The 17,735-nt window shown below is 39.3% G+C and overlaps 1 protein-coding gene across 4 annotated transcripts in view; it reads left to right on the top strand.

The window, feature by feature from the left end:
- The window catches only part of Cdk13 (cyclin dependent kinase 13), a 103,164-nt gene that overhangs the window by 33,090 nt on the left and 52,339 nt on the right, over positions 1-17,735 (top strand). For all 4 annotated transcript variants that reach the window (XM_048339422.1, XM_048339420.1, XM_048339421.1 and 1 more), the window contains exon 5: positions 82-252. In XM_048339422.1, coding sequence (XP_048195379.1) covers positions 82-252 — 171 coding nt within the window. The remainder of the gene's footprint in view (positions 1-81; positions 253-17,735) is intronic.

Genomic DNA, 17,735 nt, shown 5'->3' with positions numbered 1-17,735 from the left:
AACTAAACTAATTTTAAAATTTAAGAAAAGTGTTACTTGCTTTTGTCAGCATGTAATCTGATTTTTAAAATTTTCTAATAGGAGAAATGGTAGCTTTAAAAAAAGTACGTCTGGATAATGAAAAGGAAGGCTTTCCAATTACAGCAATTCGAGAAATTAAGATTCTCCGGCAGCTTACCCACCAGAGTATTATCAATATGAAGGAAATAGTGACTGATAAAGAAGATGCTTTGGATTTTAAGAAGGACAAAGGTATGTTTGCAGATTTAAATAGCCAATTACTTGTGTTCATGATAGTTTAGATTTTGTCAGTAATGCTGACCACACTTATTGGGCTTTTAGTCAGTTAAGTCATATTTACCAGTAGGAATATTTTGTGTTCGCTAGTCTTTACTTTTTAACCATCAAGAAAGCTATTTATAGTGGTGTTTGAGTATATTTATCCTATGTTTTTACATTAGGAAGTCCTTAACATTCAATGAAACATTTTGGTAGGCATATTTGTTACTAAAGTATGTAAGTAAATGTCTTGAAGTTGCATTGAGTAAACTATATTTGTTGAAACTGTCATAGAGTTAGTCTGTTTTATGAATGTAGTTAGTTACCATAGGTTATATGAACGGTCAATTTATTTTCAAGTTTTAGATCAAGATATTGAAACCAAAGTTGTTAGGTCATAATTTAGATACTTTTCAAATACTGTCCTTTTTTCCAAACTAAATGTAATATAAAACAGATTTAGTGGATATGTTTCATCATGCTACTTTGTCTGCTCACATACATAAAGTCTTAATTCTTCTAGAGAAGACAGTTTAAAAATGATTAATAGACATACTATATGGTAATTATTTTGCATCATTTAATTTCTGCTGGAAAGTATTCTTATGCTGTGTGGAGATCAGAATCATCTTAATTGATGTTTTATCTTTTTTTTTCTTGGTCCTGAGAAAGCCCATATTTTTTAGCTTGATAAATAACCTGGTTTTTCCTTTTGAACTTATTTTTCATTGCTTCTTATTGTGTGATAGAAAGTAGGGTACTAGTTTGACTTTAGTTGGTGGCTCATGCCTGTGATCCTGGATACTTAGGAGGCTGAGATCTGAGGATCATAGTTCAAAGTCAGCCTGGACAGACATGTTCATGAGACTCTTATCTCTAGTTAACTGCCCCCAAAAAAGCTGGAAGTGGAGCTGTGGCTCAAGTGGTAGAGCACTAGGCTTGAGCCAGAAAGCTCTGGGACAGTGCCTATCTAGGCCCTGAATTCAAGACCCAGGACAGGCCAAAAAAAAAAAAGCTATGTCACAAATCCTAGACTTACTTTTTATTAGCAAGACTTTTTTCTCCTTTGAGCGTCCTATTCCTTCATCCATAAACAGGAAGCAGTATTTATACAGTGTAGTAAAACTTAATTTTAAACATTTGAAGGTAGTGTACAAATGTTTGTTCTGCATTAATAACCTCATGGTAAATTGGTATATTTGCTTTTCCTCCAGTGTACATTGTACCTCCTTCTTTGGTCTATACAATCATCTTCCTGCCTACTTCTCTTATCCCCAATTTGGCATGTCTATTTGCTCACCAAGCTTCATTCACATTAGTATTTAGGGTCCAGTAAATTTTTATGCATTCAGAGCATTACATGTAATGGGTTTAAAGCTCTCTCACCTGAATATACATGTTACTGAAAAGCTGGTTTTTCACCCCTTAGGTCTTAGTAAGGTTTTACTTCACCATTTCCTCCCCACTTTGTACCATATGTAGACAGATGGTTTAAAATAACTTTGCGGGCTGGGGATATAGCCTAGTGGCAAGAGTGCCTGCCTCATATACACGAGGCCCTAGGTTCGATTCCCCAGCACCACATATACAGAAAACGGCCAGAAGCGGCGCTGTGGCTCAAGTGGCAGAGTGCTAGCTTTGAGTGGGAAGAAGCCAGGGACAGTGCTCAGGCCCTGAGTCCAAGGCCCAGGACTGGCCAAAAAAAAAAAAAAAAAAAAAACTTTGCAAGCTAGGCACTGGTGGCTCAAGCTTGTAATCTTAGCTATTTAGGCTGAGATCTGAGGATTGTGGTTCAAAGCCAGCTGGGCAGGACAGTTCATGAGAATTTTATCTCCTATAAACTACCCTTGAAAAAGCCAGAAGTGGATCTCTAGCTCCAGTGGTAGAGTGCTACGCTTGAGCAAAGGAGGCTCAGAGACACAGGGCCCTGAGTTCAAGTTCTAGGATTGGCACAAAACAACACAAAATAAAACAAAAATTAAAATAACTTTTCCAAGTCAGTGAAAATAATTACATTGGTTTTTACCTGTATTTTTCCTTACTAAGATGGAAACCATACTTGTGCTGAGAGGAAAACAATAAATGAAACAATTGCAGGAGCATAGACGATGTTGAATGACTAATTACGTAACAAATAAGTGAGCTGAACTTACTAAATGGTCCTGTCTAATCTGTAACACATTAAAAATTAGCATACATTAGTTATACAAAGGAGCTTGTGACATTTTCACACATGTTTATACTATATCCCAAATAACCTTACTCCCTCAATCACTCTCTTATCCATCTCCCTACTTACTAAAATAATTTAAGTAGGTTTCACTATTCTGGTTTTGTTTTTTAGATGGTAGTACATTGACCATTTCATTCTCATATACCCTCTTCATTAGCCCATCTCACTTCTAGTGTGCCCCCATTTTTTTTCCCATTCTTTTTCCTTTCCTTATATGTATTAATTGCAATAAGGGGGTTTGTTATGGTTTTCCAGACCTGTGTATAATGTTTTACTCAGAATAGCCCTCTTGCTTTTCCTCCCTTAATCTCTTATTGATAGGCTCTGCGCTTTGAAATTATCACCCATTAATATTGTGTTTTAATTATTCACCTTTTTGGTGGGTGAGGTCAGTCATAGGGCTTGAACTCAGGGCCTGAGCACTGTGCCTTGAGCTTTTTTGCTAAAGGCTAGTGCTCTACCACTTTGAGCCATAGCTGTATATCTGGTTTTCTGTTGGTTAACTGGAGATAAGCATCTCATAGACTTTACTGTCTGGGCTGGCTTCAAACTGCAATCCTCAGATTGTAGCCTCCTGTGTAGCTAGGTTTACAGGTGTGAGCCACTGGTGCCTAGCCACGCTTCATATTTCTTTTCCTTCTCCCCTTTCCCACATCCTCCCACATAACCCCATAGTTAGAATCATGCTGTGTATATAAATGCACGTGTACATACACACATACCTTCTTGAATATAGGTATCTTTTAGGTCTGTCTTCTACATATAAATGAAAATGTCTGAAATTTGGCTTTTTGAGCTTAGCTTATCTCAACATGATGTTGTCTAGTTCCATTTATGTTCCTGAAAATGACATGATTTCATTTTACTTTTGGACTACATAAAATTCCATGGTCTCTGTGTTTGTGTCTGTGTATGTCTGTGTATGTATTTTATATCTACAGCTTTTCATTTTAATCCATTTATCTGTTGTTCACCTCAGCTGGTTTTACTAAGGGTTATAAATCTAAAGAAATATACTTTCATAGTGAGTACTATAATTAATGTTAAGCCAGATGCCAGTAGCTTACATCTGTGATCCTAGCTACTTAGGAGGCTGAGATCTGAGGATCATGGTTCAAAGACAGCCTGGGCAGAAAAGTCTGTGAGACTTATATGTCCAATTAGCCACCAAAAAGGCAGAAGTGAGGGGCTGGGAATATGGCCTAATGTCAAGATTGCTTGACTCGTGTACATGAAGCCCTAGGTTTGATTCCCCAGCACCACATATATATAGAAAACAGCCAGAAGTGGCACTGTGGCTCAAGTGGCAGGGTGCTAACCTTGAGCAAAAAGAAGGCAGTGCTCAGGTCCTGAGTCCAAGACCGAGGACTGACCACCCCCCCAAAAAAAGCCAGAAGTAAGGTATGGCTTAAGTTGTGGAGCACTAGCCTTGAGCAAAAACTCAGAGACAGGGGCTGGGGATATAGCCTAGTGGCAAGAGTGCCTGCCTCGGATACACGAGTCCCTACGTTCGATTCCCCAGCACCACATACACAGAAAACGGCCAGAAGCGGCGCTGTGGCTCAAGTGGCAGAGTGCTAGCCTTGAGCGGGAAGAAGCCAGGGACAGTGCTCAGGCCCTGAGTCCAAGGCCCAGGACTGGCCAAAAAAACAACAACAACAACAACAACAAAAACTCAGAGACAATGTCCAGGGCCTGAATTTTATGTCAGGCTTGGCATAAGTAAATTAACATTACAGGGCTGGGAATATGGCCTAGTGGCAAGAGTGCTTGCCTCCTATACATGAAGCCCTGGCTTCAGTTCCCCAGCACCACATTTATACAGAAAATGGCCGGAAGTGGTGCTGTGGCTCAAGTGGCAGAGTGCTAGCCTTGAGCAAAAAGCCAGGGACAGTGCTCAGGCCCTGAGTCCAAGGCCCAGGACTGGCAAAAAGAAAAAAATTAACATTACAATTTAACATAATTTACAATTATCTGAATAAAGAAATATTTTTTTTTCAGTGTGAATTGAAAACATTACCTTCTGATCTTTGACTCAAGATAAATATTTCAGTATTTAAAATAAGAAAACATTACCAAAATAATGATACCACTGTCATTAGATCCAAAAGCCATTATTATAATTGCATACACATTCATTTAGCTATGATACTTTCAGTATCAGTGTGTGTATACCAAGAGAATTGTGCACTCTTTTAATTTGGCATTTCCCTGAAAATGAAAATAGAAGTATTCCATTCTAAATGCTGTATATATGTCCTCAGATGTTATTTCCATTGTACTCTTTCATTCCTACAATGGAGTATTAGTGCTCTACTGTAATTGCTTGGCAAATTACCCAGGATTCTAGGACGGGGGGGAGGTGTAGCTTAGTGGTAGAATGCTGCTTAGCATGTTTGATTATCCATCTCGAGCATGAAACAAAATCTTCTAAAAACTAATTTGGTAATAGTACCCTCCCCCCTCTCCCTCCCTCTCCCTCCCTCTCCCCTATGTCCCCTTCCTTTCTCCTCTATTCCTCTCTCCCTCTCCTTCACCCTCTCCCAGTCCCTTCTCCCCCCACCTTTCTTTTTCTTTTTTTTTTTTTTTGGCCAGTCCTGGGCCTTGGACTCAGGGCCTGAGCACTGTCCCTGGCTTCTTTTTGCTCAAGGCTAGCACTCTCCCACTTGAGCCACAGCACCACTTCTGGCCTTTTTCTGTATATGTGGTGCTGGGGAATTGAACCCAGGGCCTCATGTATACTAGGCAAGCTCTCTTGCCACTAGGCCATATCCCCAGCCCCTTTTTCTTTTTCTTTTTTTTTTTTTTTTTTTTTTGTAGTGGTCTTGGGCTTGAACTCAGGTCCTGTGCACTGGACTTCAGATTTCAGCCTCTTGAGTAGCTAGAATTTTAGGCTTGAGCCACCTGCACTCAGCTGTAACTTCTAACTTTTTGCATGATAGTGAAAGATAGCATACATTCCCAAAATAATATCATGCTTAGGACTTTATACCTTATCTCATTTTCTTAAAATTATCTTAACTCATAACACCCTATAGTACTAAGTTTGGGAAAAGAAGTATATTGTTTGATACACACACACACACACACACACACACACACACACACACACATTTTTTGCCAGTCCTGGCACTTGGACTCAGGGCCTGAGCACTGTCCCCGGCTTCTTTTTGCTCAAGGCTAGCACTCTGCCACTTGAGCCACAGTGCCTCTTCTGGCCTTTTCTATGTATGTGGTGCTGAGGAATCAAACCCAAGGCTTCATGTATATGAGGCAAGTACTCTTGCCACTAGGCCATATTCCCAGCCCTTTGTTTGATGTTCTTATTTCTTGATTTGTTAATTTGCGAGGTTCTAGTCTTGAGCTGGTTAGTCCAGGAGCTAAAAGTCAAATGAGTATTGGTTGGTCATAGGGTTTGAACTCTGGGCCTGGGTGCTGTCCCTGAGCAATTCAGCTCAAGGCTAGCACCCTACCACTTGAGCCACAGGGCCACTTCCACTTTTATGGTGGTTAATTGGAGATAAGAGCCTCATGGCCTTTCCTGGCTAGGATGGCTTTGAACCATGATCCTCAGATCTCAGCCTCCTGAGTAGCTAGGATTACAGGTATGAGCCACTGGCACCCTGCTTTTTCTTTTTTTGTGCTAGTATTGAGGATTGAATTGACAATCTTTTGCTCTTGCTCTTGCCCAGCTTTTTTGCTCACAGCTGGCACTCTACCATTTGCACCATACCTCCACTTCCTGATTTTCGTTGGTTACTTGGATATAGACGCCTGAGTAGGTAGGATTATATGCCTGGGTCTCTGTATTTGTCTGCCTGGTCTGGCTTTGAAATGGGATCTTAGAGCTAGGATTACAAGTGTAAGCCACCCAGTGGCCAGCAATGAATGAACTTCTTACCTGTGATGTTCAACATAGATGTATCTTTTGGACATTATACTAAGGGAAATATAGTAGGCGAATGTTATGTGTATAGTCCTGCTAAGATACATAGATGCAAAGGGGTAGAGAAGAACTATGATTACCAGGGTTTTGAAAAAGGGAAGGAGTGTAATAAATATATTTAGTGCTTCAAGATGAAAAACATTCTAGAGATAAATGGTGGTGATGTGAATCTTAGTGAAAATGAACTTAATGCTTCTGGACTGTGAGTTAAGATGGGGAATGAAAAAGCTCAGCGACAGTGCCCAGACCCTGAGTTCAAGCCCCAGGACCAAAACAAAAAAAAAAAAAATACCAACCCACAAAATGATGAGGCCAGAAAGTGTAGTGCCAAAACATTTGACCTTTAATGCTATGTACTTTGACAATTTGATCAGCAAAAGTAGTGTTCTCTCTTTAATATTTTGTTTGATTTACTATGAGTTTTTTAAAAGCATTTCCCCCCCCCCCCCTTTTTGGTGCTAGTCTTGGGGCTTAAACTTAGAACTGGGCTCTGTGCCTGAGGTTTTTTTTTTTTTTTTTTTTTTTTTTTGGCGTAAGGCTGGCACTCTACTATTTGAGCCATAGCTATCTTCGGCTCTTTTGGTAGTTGGAGATAATGAGTCTCATATACTTTCCTGCCTGGGCTGGCTTCAAGCCATGACTCTCAGAACTCAGGCTTTAGCTAGGACTAGAGAGGCATAGGCCACTGGTACTTGTAGTGGTTTTTAGTTTTTTAAAATTTACTTTATTATTGGGGCTTGGAATGTGTGGCTTAAGGCTAAAGTGCTTGTCTAGCATGCATGAAGCCCTGGGTTCGATTTCTTAGTACCACATAAACAGAAAAAGCCGGAAGTGGTGCTGTGGCTCAAGAGGTAGAGTGCTAGCCCTGAGCAAAAGAAGCTCAGGGACAGTGCCCAGGCCTTGGGTTCAAGCCCCAGGACTGGCAAGCAAACAACCAAATACACACACACACACACACACACACACACACACACACACACACACACACACCACTTTATTGTTAGTATAGAGGGAATGTACAGTAGGGTTCCATTTACATGAGTGAGGTAATAAGTGCAGTGTCATCTGTTTTCTCATTCTTTCTCAGTCCCTCCCTGTCTACGAGTTTCATCAATGTCCAGTGAGCTCTGCTGTTGTACTTTTTCCCCCTTTCCGCCTGAGTTCTGTGCACTCCTCCCTCCTGAAAATATACATGTGAATACACTGTATATGAGATAAAGAAGACAGAATCATCAAAAAACTAAAAAAAAAGTTTCTTTCCATATCTTGGTGTTTGTTTTAATATTTATGTTATTGTATATAAATATGGGGCTGGGAATGAGGCTTAGGGGTAGAGTGCTTACCTAGCATGCATGAAGTCCTGGGTTTGATTCCTTAGCACCACATAAACAGAAAAATCCAGAAGTGGCACTGTGCTTCAAGAGGTAGAATGCTAACCTTGAGCAAAAAGAAGCCAGTGACAGTGCTCAGGCCCGGAGTCCCAAGCCTCAGGACTGGCCACAAAAAAAGAAGAGGTGCTTAGGCATTGCGACTTTGTGATTCTGTCCTAAGAGTATCCTCTTGGTCTCACTGTATGTAAGTATCTAGAATCTGTATAATATGTCATATCACTGACACTCATTTTGATTTACTGTGTTTCTTAAACATTTTCTTATACTTACAAGCCATTTATGTTTTTATTTATATATTACCTGGTTATATATTTGATCATTTTTATTAGTGTAGTAGAAGTTTAAAAAATTGGTTTCAAACACATTTTTTTATATAGTAAGAATGTTCATCCTTTGAGTGGTACATCCCAAACTATCTAGGCATCTAGTTTCCCTATTCTGTTTGTGTCTTTTTTGTTAGTGATAACATTTTGTTGAAATGGATTGAGCTGAAATATTTAGAAAACAAATGATAGATTATCTCAGGATAGCCTAATATGCTGAAGAGTTCTACATAGTTAGTAGAAGATACTGGAAGGTATTTTAGTTATTTTATAAGATACACACCAGATAATAGCATTAAAGGGAAAATAATTAAAACCTTAATTTGGAATGGCTCCCTTTGGTTATAAGGAAATACAGAGTTGGTGTCATTTTTAAAAAACACAGAGAGATAAGCATGTGGAGGTGTCCATCAGGGGATGATTCATGACAAAAGGAATGTCAGCAATTTAAGAGAACAATAATTCATAGAAAAGTAGGGAAAGAGTGGCCTGGAAGTACTGTGATTCTTAGACCTCAGCCTCCTGAGTAGCTAGGATTACTGGTATAAGCCACTGGAGCCCAGTTAGACCCAAACACTTCTGATCCCCATTTTTGGATGAGATACTCAACCTATGTATGCTTTCAGGACAGGTGTTACAAAGTAATAGTAATTGTGTATACTGCCTAAAAGCATGAAATTTTTTTTTTTTTTTTTTTTTTTTTTGGGCCAGTCCTGGGCCTTGGACTCAGGGACTGAGCACTGTCCCTGGCTTCTTCCTGCTCAAGGCTAGCACTCTGCCACCTGAACCACAGCGCCCCTTCTGGCCGTTTTCTGTATACGTGGTGCTGGGGAATCGAACCTAGGGCTTCATGTATGGGAGGCAAGCTCTCTTGGCCATATCCCCAGCCCCTAAAAGCATGAATTTGAATCTTTGTTTCCCTATGCACTTTTTTCCATTGGTAAAAAGGAGTGGGGCTGGGGATATGGCCTAGTGGCAAGAGTGTTTGCCTTGTATACATGAGGCCCTGGGTTCAATTCCTCAGCACCACATATATACAGAAAACAGCCAGAAGTGGCGCTGTGGCTCAAGTGGCAGAGTGCTAGCCTTGAGCAAAAAGAAGCCAGGGACAGTGCTCAGGCCCTGAGTCCAAGGCCCAGGACTGGCCAAAAAAAAAAAAAAGAATAGTTGCTATTAAAAAATTGGAATGGAGGTTTGGAAGTAATGAATATTTCAGTTTTAATTCTCTAATATAATTTCATAACATAATTGTATTATGTGGAGACTAGACATCTAGACATTTGTATGTGGGGGTGGATGGGTGGGTTCCGGGGTTTGAATTCAATTCATGGTCTGGTTGCTGTCTCACTTGAGGGTGTTTTTTTTTTTTTTGGTTGGTCATGGGGCTTGAACTCAGGGCCTGGGTGCTGTGCTGTCCCTGAGCTTTTCTGCGTAGGGCTAGAGTGCTACACTTTGAGCCATATCCAAGTTCTGGTTTTTTTAGTGGTTAATGGAGACAAGAGTCTCATGGACTTTCCTGCCCCTGCTGGCTTTTGAACCAGTATGCCCACGTCTCAGCCTCCTGAGTAGCTTGGGTTATAGGCATGAGCCACCAACACCTGGCTCTGAGTTTCTTGCTTAAGGATAGCTCTGCACTACTTGAGCCACAGCTCCACATCTGACTTTTTGGTGGTTAATTGGAGATAGAAGTCTCCTGGACTTTCCTGCCTAGGCTGGCTTTGAATTGAGACCTTCAGATTTCAGCCTCCTTAGTAGCTAGAATAACAGCTGTGAGCCACCACCACTTAGCTTAGAATGATTCTTGACCCAGATGTTACTTTTTTCTTTTTTGGAAGTAATATTACATTCTGAAAGTTTAGAAGCAACTCTTCTAAAGAGTTTTCAGTTACTTCTTAGAGATCTACTAGAAAGACAAAAGTGAGCCATTGGTTGCAACAGTTTTAGGCAGGGAAAGGAAAATCAGAATGCAGTAAGAAAGATGCCATCATGTGGATTAGAAACGGGAGAAATAAGATACTTGGACATTGAGAATACTGAATTTGTGGGTGAGTTCTACATTGGGAAAAATGAAATGTAGTAAGGGATGGAAGCCTCAGAACATTTTAGAATAAGCAAATCAAAACATAACTGTTCTGTTGCTTTATGGTGTTTGAGCCTACTTCAGGAAGCTAATTTTTAACTTAATGGTAAAAGAAGGGAAGTGGTAAAAGAAGTCAGGCTAGGGATTATTTTTTGTTTGCCACTTAGGTGGTCTGTAAATTCTCTGAGCCTTGCATGTTACAGAAAGGTAATTAAACATTTTGATTTTTGTGAATAAGTTGTGAAGTATTTTTGACTGTTCACCTACCATTCTTTGTTCTTAATCAGTCAGTTTATACATGAGGATATCATTCTTAATATGACATGCTGCAGGAGAGACTTTAATAGTTATTACATTATACAATTACATAATTCTTACATCTTTCAATTTGTGTTTAGAATCTTGTTGAAAGTCCGATGTTGGAGTTTGGGATATTTTGTGCCAGCTGTCATATCTTTACAAGATTGAAGAGAAACATGAAATGTGGCATAACTGTTCTTTAACAGACAGGCATAGGTTTCCTTCATAGGGTTAATACAAAGGGTTGCAGACAAGCAGTAAGAAAAATACTAGAGAAAGTTGCCTCACTGTAATAAATGAAACTAAATGGGCTGTATTTTTTCCCTTATTACAAATTGATTGTAGTGCTGGGCATCGTGGAGTATGTCTGTAATATAAGCAACTCTGGTGCCAGAGATCAGGAGATGGTATGTCACAGGCTTAGATAAACCTAATTTTTAATTTTTTTCTACTTCTCTTACAGTTTCTTATTTAGCCCCTTACTCCATCCCTTCCTCCCTCTGAACTCGAGGCTTCATTCAGGCTAAAGGGTATTCCATTGCTTGAGCCGTGGCTCTTTAAATCTCCTGTTCTGCCTCCTCAGTAACATGCAGTCTTTATAAAGTTCTCACATCTTCTAAACTCTTATTTCACTGGTCCATTTGTGAAAGTGTCCTGTATCATGCCATATTCTTTTAAGTGTTGCAGCCTTACCCTATATTTTAAATTTTGGTATTAAGACAAGTTTCCTCTTCTTTTCCCTAAGAAAAGAGCATGTTTATTTTTATTCATTTCCATGGAAATAAGGTGTGGAATCTTAACAGTGTAGAATTGAATGGAATTACAATGATAATACTTTGAGGAAGAGCAAGGATTAAAAATAAATACTCAAGGATATGACATAATATCAATTGTAATACTGTGTAGTAAAAATTATCCTAACTTTTAGATAATTTAAGAGTATAGTTTGTTATACATACCAAATGGGAGATAAACGTTTCATTTTTATGTTAAATATATTTTTATTATTTTAAATAGTTGTACAAAGGAGTTGCCATTCAACAGAGCAGTTTATGAGTACGGTGCATCTTGATCAGTGTCACCCTTTTCATCATTCTCCCCCATTTGTCCCAACCCCACCCCCCTTCCCACAGTGTCCTTAATTTGATGTGTTGAATTTTGACTGTATTCTCCCCTCTTCCTCTCTTTATTTGTCTAAAGCCCTTTCCTTGACCTTAGTACTCAGCACTTGACCTTTTCAGTGCTCATGTTATTTTTTTGGATTATGAGTTAGCTTAAAGAATTAATCATTTGAATTCTCCCGAATCTGCCATATCTTGGCTGGTATATTTGTGTACATTTTCATACCACTCCGAAGTGTTTGCTTACATGCTTATAAATTAATTCTGGCTTCCACATATGAGAGAACATGCATCTTTTGTCTCACTGGTCTGACTTACTTCACTTAACATGACTTTTTCCAGGTCCTTTCATTTTTTTGTAGAGATAAACATTTAATGTTGCTATTATAATTGTAGTTATTATTTAAAAATATAATATGCACTTTAATCCAGTGATTCTAGTTTTGGAAAAAACAAAATAACCATAACTTTTTGTAGATAGAGCTACAGGAATGTTCTGAAAAATGTTCTTTTTTTTTTTTTGGCCAGTCCTGGGCCTTGGACTCAGGGCCTGAGCACTGTCCCTGGCTTCTTCCAGCTCAAGGCTAGCACTCTGCCACTTGAGCCACAGCGCCGCTTCTGGCCGTTTTCTGTATATGTGGTGCTGGGGAATCGAACCTAGGGCCTCGTGTATCCAAGGCAGGCACTCTTGCCACTAGGCTATATCCCCAGCCCCCTGAAAAATGTTCTTAAATATTACTTAAAATACCAAAAACAAATAAATGCCTAACAAAAGAGGGTCATTCAACAGAATTGTGACATTCCATTATTATGGAACGCATGTAGCCATTAAAATTATGCCAAAGTTAAATAAGGAAAATTGTTCATGCTGTCATAACTGAATAGAAAATGCTTACAAAAGTCAAGTAAACTTTAGAGCAATGTTTATATTGAAAAGGAGCACAAGGAAATTTCTAGAGTGATGGATATATTTATTATACTAACGGTAGCCACACTATCAGAAATGAATATTAGTTAAAACTATATCATTAATTCTCTCTAAATACATGCCCTTTATTAGAATCACATAATACTTCAAAGCTAGCGAAAATTTGTTTCAATTAAAATGGGGCTGGGAATATGGCCTAGTGGCAGGAGTGCTTGCCTCATATACATGAAGCCCTAGGTTCAATTCCTCAGCACCCCATATATAGAAATGGCCAGAAGTGGCGCTGTGGAGTGCTCAAGTGGTAGAGTGCTAGCCTTGAGCAAAAAGAAGCCAGGGACAGTGCTCAGGTCCTGAGTTCAAGGCCCAGGACTGGCTTAAAAAAAAAGTAATAAACTGAAGCAAAACATTGAGCACATTAAGCAATTATAAAACCAATAGAACCAACATATGCATTTAAAGAGATTTATATTTTAAGAAATTGAGTCACATGATTTATAGGGACTGGAAAACCTGAAATTATTAGGGCTGATTAGCACACTGGAAATGCAGAAGTTGATGTTGTAGCCTTGAATTCAAAGGCGGTCTAGAAGTAAATTTTATTTTTCTCTTGTGTGCATCAGTCTTTTTTTTTTTTTTTTTCCTTTTTCTTTTCCTGTAAGAATGAGGGTCCTCCCAATTATGGAGGGTTGTCTCAAAGATTTAAATGTTAATCCTATGTGTTGTATTCCCTGTTTGAACTGCTTGGTACCAAAAGTAGTTCAGATTAAAAATTTTTTGAATATTTATATGCATATACTCATAATACCTAAACATGATGTATCATATACATAAAACATAGCCAGAGGTAATTTATTTTTTTATTTTTTGCCAGTCCTGGGGCGTGAACTTGGGTCATGAGCCCTGTTCCTGGCTTCTCTTTGCTCAAGGTTAGCACTCTACCGCTTGAGCTACAGTACTCACAGTAATTTTATACAGAATTTTTACAGTACCTGTGTTTTCAGTGACAAGTCACATGAATTTTTCCTTTGTTGTATCATGTTGGCACAGATAAAGCTTCAGAGTTTGGATTTCAGATTTCAGATTTTAAGAAATACTTTATTGATAACATTGACCCAGTTTTCCTAAAGCAAGCATGCCCACTAGTCTGTACAATTAACCATCACAGCATAAAAGGTTTATTTTGGCAGAGTAACAGGAAATCCAGGAGCAGTGGATTGACATAATTTGCTGATGTCACTTTTAGTCAGACTGATAAATCTTGTCCTTTAAATTATCTTACATAATTCTGATATTGTGAAGCTGAGTTCCCATATAATTTAAATTTTAGTTTTGTCTTCACATTTCATAATGTGAAAATATCTGGACTTGTAAAGAATGGCTTCATCTCTCTCTCTCTTTTTTTTGCCAATCTTGGAGCTTGAACTCAGGGCCTGGGTACTTTCCCTAAGCTTCTTTTGCTCAAGGCTAGCACTTTATCACTTGAGCCACTGTACCACTTCCGACTTTTTTGGCTTATGTGGTACTGAGTAATTGAACTCAGGGCTTCATGCATACTAGGCATGCATTCTACCAGTAAACCACATTCTCAGCCTGTCTCATACCTCTTGATAATTTGTCCTGTCACACCTGACGTAACCTTAAGTATTGGGTAGGTTACTTTTCTTTTTCTCTATCTTTTTTTTTTTTTTTGCCAGACCTGTGGCTTGAACTCAGGGCCTGGACACTGTCCCTGAGCTTTTGAACTCAACGCTAGTGCTTTACCACTTAGAGTTATAGTGCCATTTTTGCCTTTTGGTAGTTAATTGGAGATAAGAATCTGGATTCTCTGGCCTGGGCTGTCTTTGCACCAGGATCCTCAGATCTCAGCCTCTTGAGTAGCTACGGTTACCAACGTGAGCCAGCAATGCCTGTCCTCTTTAACTTTTGTAACCTACCACCACCCCAAGCAAAGGTCTCTCTGCTCTTCAGCTATTCCATCAAACCCCAGTGTCTCCCACTAATGTTCTATTACATTAGTCTTCATGTTCCCATCTGCCTTCCTACTCTGCTAGGCTAGGCTGCTGTTCATGTTTCCTCATCCTACTGTTTCCCCCAGACCAATACTTCTTCCCTTTGTCCTCACCCTTCCTTCTTACTGACACACCTTCCTTGAAGCCACAGCAGTGCCCAGCCCCTAGAAATCCTTACCTCTGTGTCTACTTCAGACCCCACCCCATCACTGTAACACCCACCACCATGGTTTCCACCTCCATTCTTCCCAACACGTTGTCCATGTACTAAAACACTCAGGTCCAGGCCCTTCAGGATTGACTGCTTTTTAAAGTGCTAAAGCTGCTGGAGTAAAACAGCCATTTAGGTTAGACTCAAGAGTTTTGGTCCATAAAGTTGGAACTTTAGGGATACCATATGATCCTTTTTGTTTTTATCATCTCCTTCTTACATTCTAACAAGGCAAAGATTGCCATTCAGCTTCTTTTCTCTCCCTGTTTCATTTTCTGCAGAGAAAGTTACACTTAACCACATGAAAATTTGACTCTTTCAACTTTTAGTTTTCTTCACTTTGTACCTATTTTATTTTTATGAGGAAGTAGTATTTCTCCTTTTTACTACTTCTTTCTTCTAGCTTTTTTCCTTCAGCACTAAGCCTACTTAGCTAAATCTCACCTATTGTAAGTTATCCTAGTTATTCAGGAGGCTGAGATCTGAGGATCAAGGTTTGAAGCCAGCCAGGATAGGAAAGACCAGGATACTCTTACCTATAATTTAACTGGGGCGGGAAAGGAACTGAAGGTGTGGCTCAAGTGATAAAGTACTAGTGCTTTGAGCAGCCAGAAGCCCTGAGTTGTAACAGGAATACCAGCATACAACAAACAAACTTGGTTCACTAATTTGAATCTGCTTCTTCATTCCCATTTTTGTTTGTGAAGTAGATTAATTAGTGCTTTCTTCTGTCTGTACTTTCTGGTTGGTCTGAATTTTCCCACTGCTTTATAAAGATAAGGACTGAATAATCTCTTGCCCAATCAGTGAAAATTTCTTAGGCTTTTTTTCTTTTCGCTGGTCCTGGGCTTGAATGGGGTGCCTGGACACTGTCCTTGAGCTACTTTTTTGTTCAAGGCTAATACTCTCCACTTGAGACACAGTGCCACTTCTGGCCTTTTCTGTTTATGTGGTACTGAGGAATTGAACCCAAGGCTTCACGCATGCAAGGCAAGGACTCTACCATTAAGCCACATTCCCAGCCCCTGTGGCTTTTTCTGAGGAGATAAGAGTTTCACAGACTTTGCTGCCAGGGTTGCTTCGAACTATGATCCTCACATTTCAGTCTTGTGAGTGGCTAGGAAAACAGGCATGAGCCACCAGTGCCTGGCCTCAGGCTTTTTCTTATTTGGCATAGTGTTTATTATTATATTGATTGGCTTTTCTGAAAGAGCTCTGCTCAGGTTTGCTTTCTTTCTCTCTGGCTGTTGTTTCACAGCTTTTTTCCCCCTCATTATTCCTCATCCATAAGTGCTGATGTTCCTGAGAGACATGGGCTTGGTGCTCTTCCTTTCTTCCAGATGCCTCATAGCACTCTACCACTAAGGCCAAACTCCTGGCCCCTCCGGTCAGGTATTTATCTTTGGGGATACCACTCCATTCTAAATCAATTTGATTAAAGCAATATAATGTCCTTATTTTATTTCTGTATCTCTGTTTTGCTTCATTATGAACCTCCTCCCCATGCCTATACTTGGGCTTGAACTCAGGGCCTTGAATTTTCCTCTAGTTATTTTGCTTAAGTGCTCTACTTCTTTCAGCCACAGCTACACTTCCATCCATCTCTTTCTTTCTTTCTTTCTTTCTTTCTTTCTCTTTCTTTCTTTCTTTCTTTCTTTCTTCTCTCTCTCTCTCTCTCTCTTTCTTTCTTTCTTTCTTTCTTTCTTTCTTTCTTTCTTTCTTTCTTTCAATCTTTCTATCTTTCTTTCTTTCTATTTTTTACTAGTTAATTGGACTTTGCTGCCTGGGCTGACTGTGAATTGTGAACTTGAGTACCTAGGAGTCCAGAAGTAAGGTACTGGCTGGCCCCAGGTGGCTCATGCCTGTAATCCTAGCTACTTAGAAGGCTGAGATCTGAGGATTGTGGTTTGAAGCCAGCCTGGGCAGCAAATTTGTGAGACACTTATCTCCCATTAAGCACCAGAAAAATGGAAGTGGCTCTGGCTTAAAGAGGCAGAGAGCCAGCTTTGAGTGAAGAAGCTCAGAGATAATGCCCAGGCCTTGAGTTCAAGCCCTATGACTGACTAAAAAACAAAAACAAAAACCAAAAAGAAGTAAGCTACTGGTATACGTCATGAAGCTCTTAATGTTGGCATTTTGTATTTATCTTTGTGCTTATAGGTAATGATTTTTTTGGATCTTTTATTAGGAAAAGTGTTACAAAGATAGAGTTTAAACAAAGTGAATACTTAAAAATTAGAATTGCAAATACAAATTCAGCCTCCCAGTTTTTATCAGCCCTATTTTGTTCTCTTTTTGTATCAGCCCTGTTTCTTGAATCTACTTCCAGCTTTTGCAAATTTGCTAGTCCTGAACAAGTGGTACATATCTAGGCTAATACCGAGTGGTTAGTTGAGTTTATTGGTCTTTTAAATTTTTTTTCCTTTTTTTTTTTGGTCCTGGGTGCTGTCCGTAAGCTCCTTATGCTCAAAGCTAGAACTCTACCATTTGAGCTATATCATCACTTGTGGCTTTTTCTGTGATTAATTGGTGATAAGAGTCTCATGGACTTTCCTGCCCTGTCTGCCTTCGAACCACAATCCTCAGATCTCAGCCTCCTGAATGGCTAGGATTGTAGGCATGAGCCACCAGCACTGGCTTGATCTTTTTCTTGAAATAGGTTTTCTCCAATGGGAGAAGGTTCTTTCTGAAGAATTCACTGCATGTTTTTGTAAATTGTTAGCTATAATTTTATTTTACTTTTCATGTTTTGTCATGTGTGCAGGTATTGTTTGTGAGTCAATAATAAAAGAAAATTAATGGCTTTATCTTAAATCTGGGTTGTTGAATTTATTATTTTCTTTTTAAAGAATATAGTTTTATTATCAAGGTGTTATAAAGAGGGGTTAACATTCATAAGTCAGGTAATAAGTAT

The sequence above is a fragment of the Perognathus longimembris genome, chromosome 2, assembly GCF_023159225.1.
Source record: "Perognathus longimembris pacificus isolate PPM17 chromosome 2, ASM2315922v1, whole genome shotgun sequence".
Lineage (NCBI taxonomy): Eukaryota > Metazoa > Chordata > Mammalia > Rodentia > Heteromyidae > Perognathus > Perognathus longimembris.
This window is presented reverse-complemented; position numbering and strand designations above follow the sequence as displayed.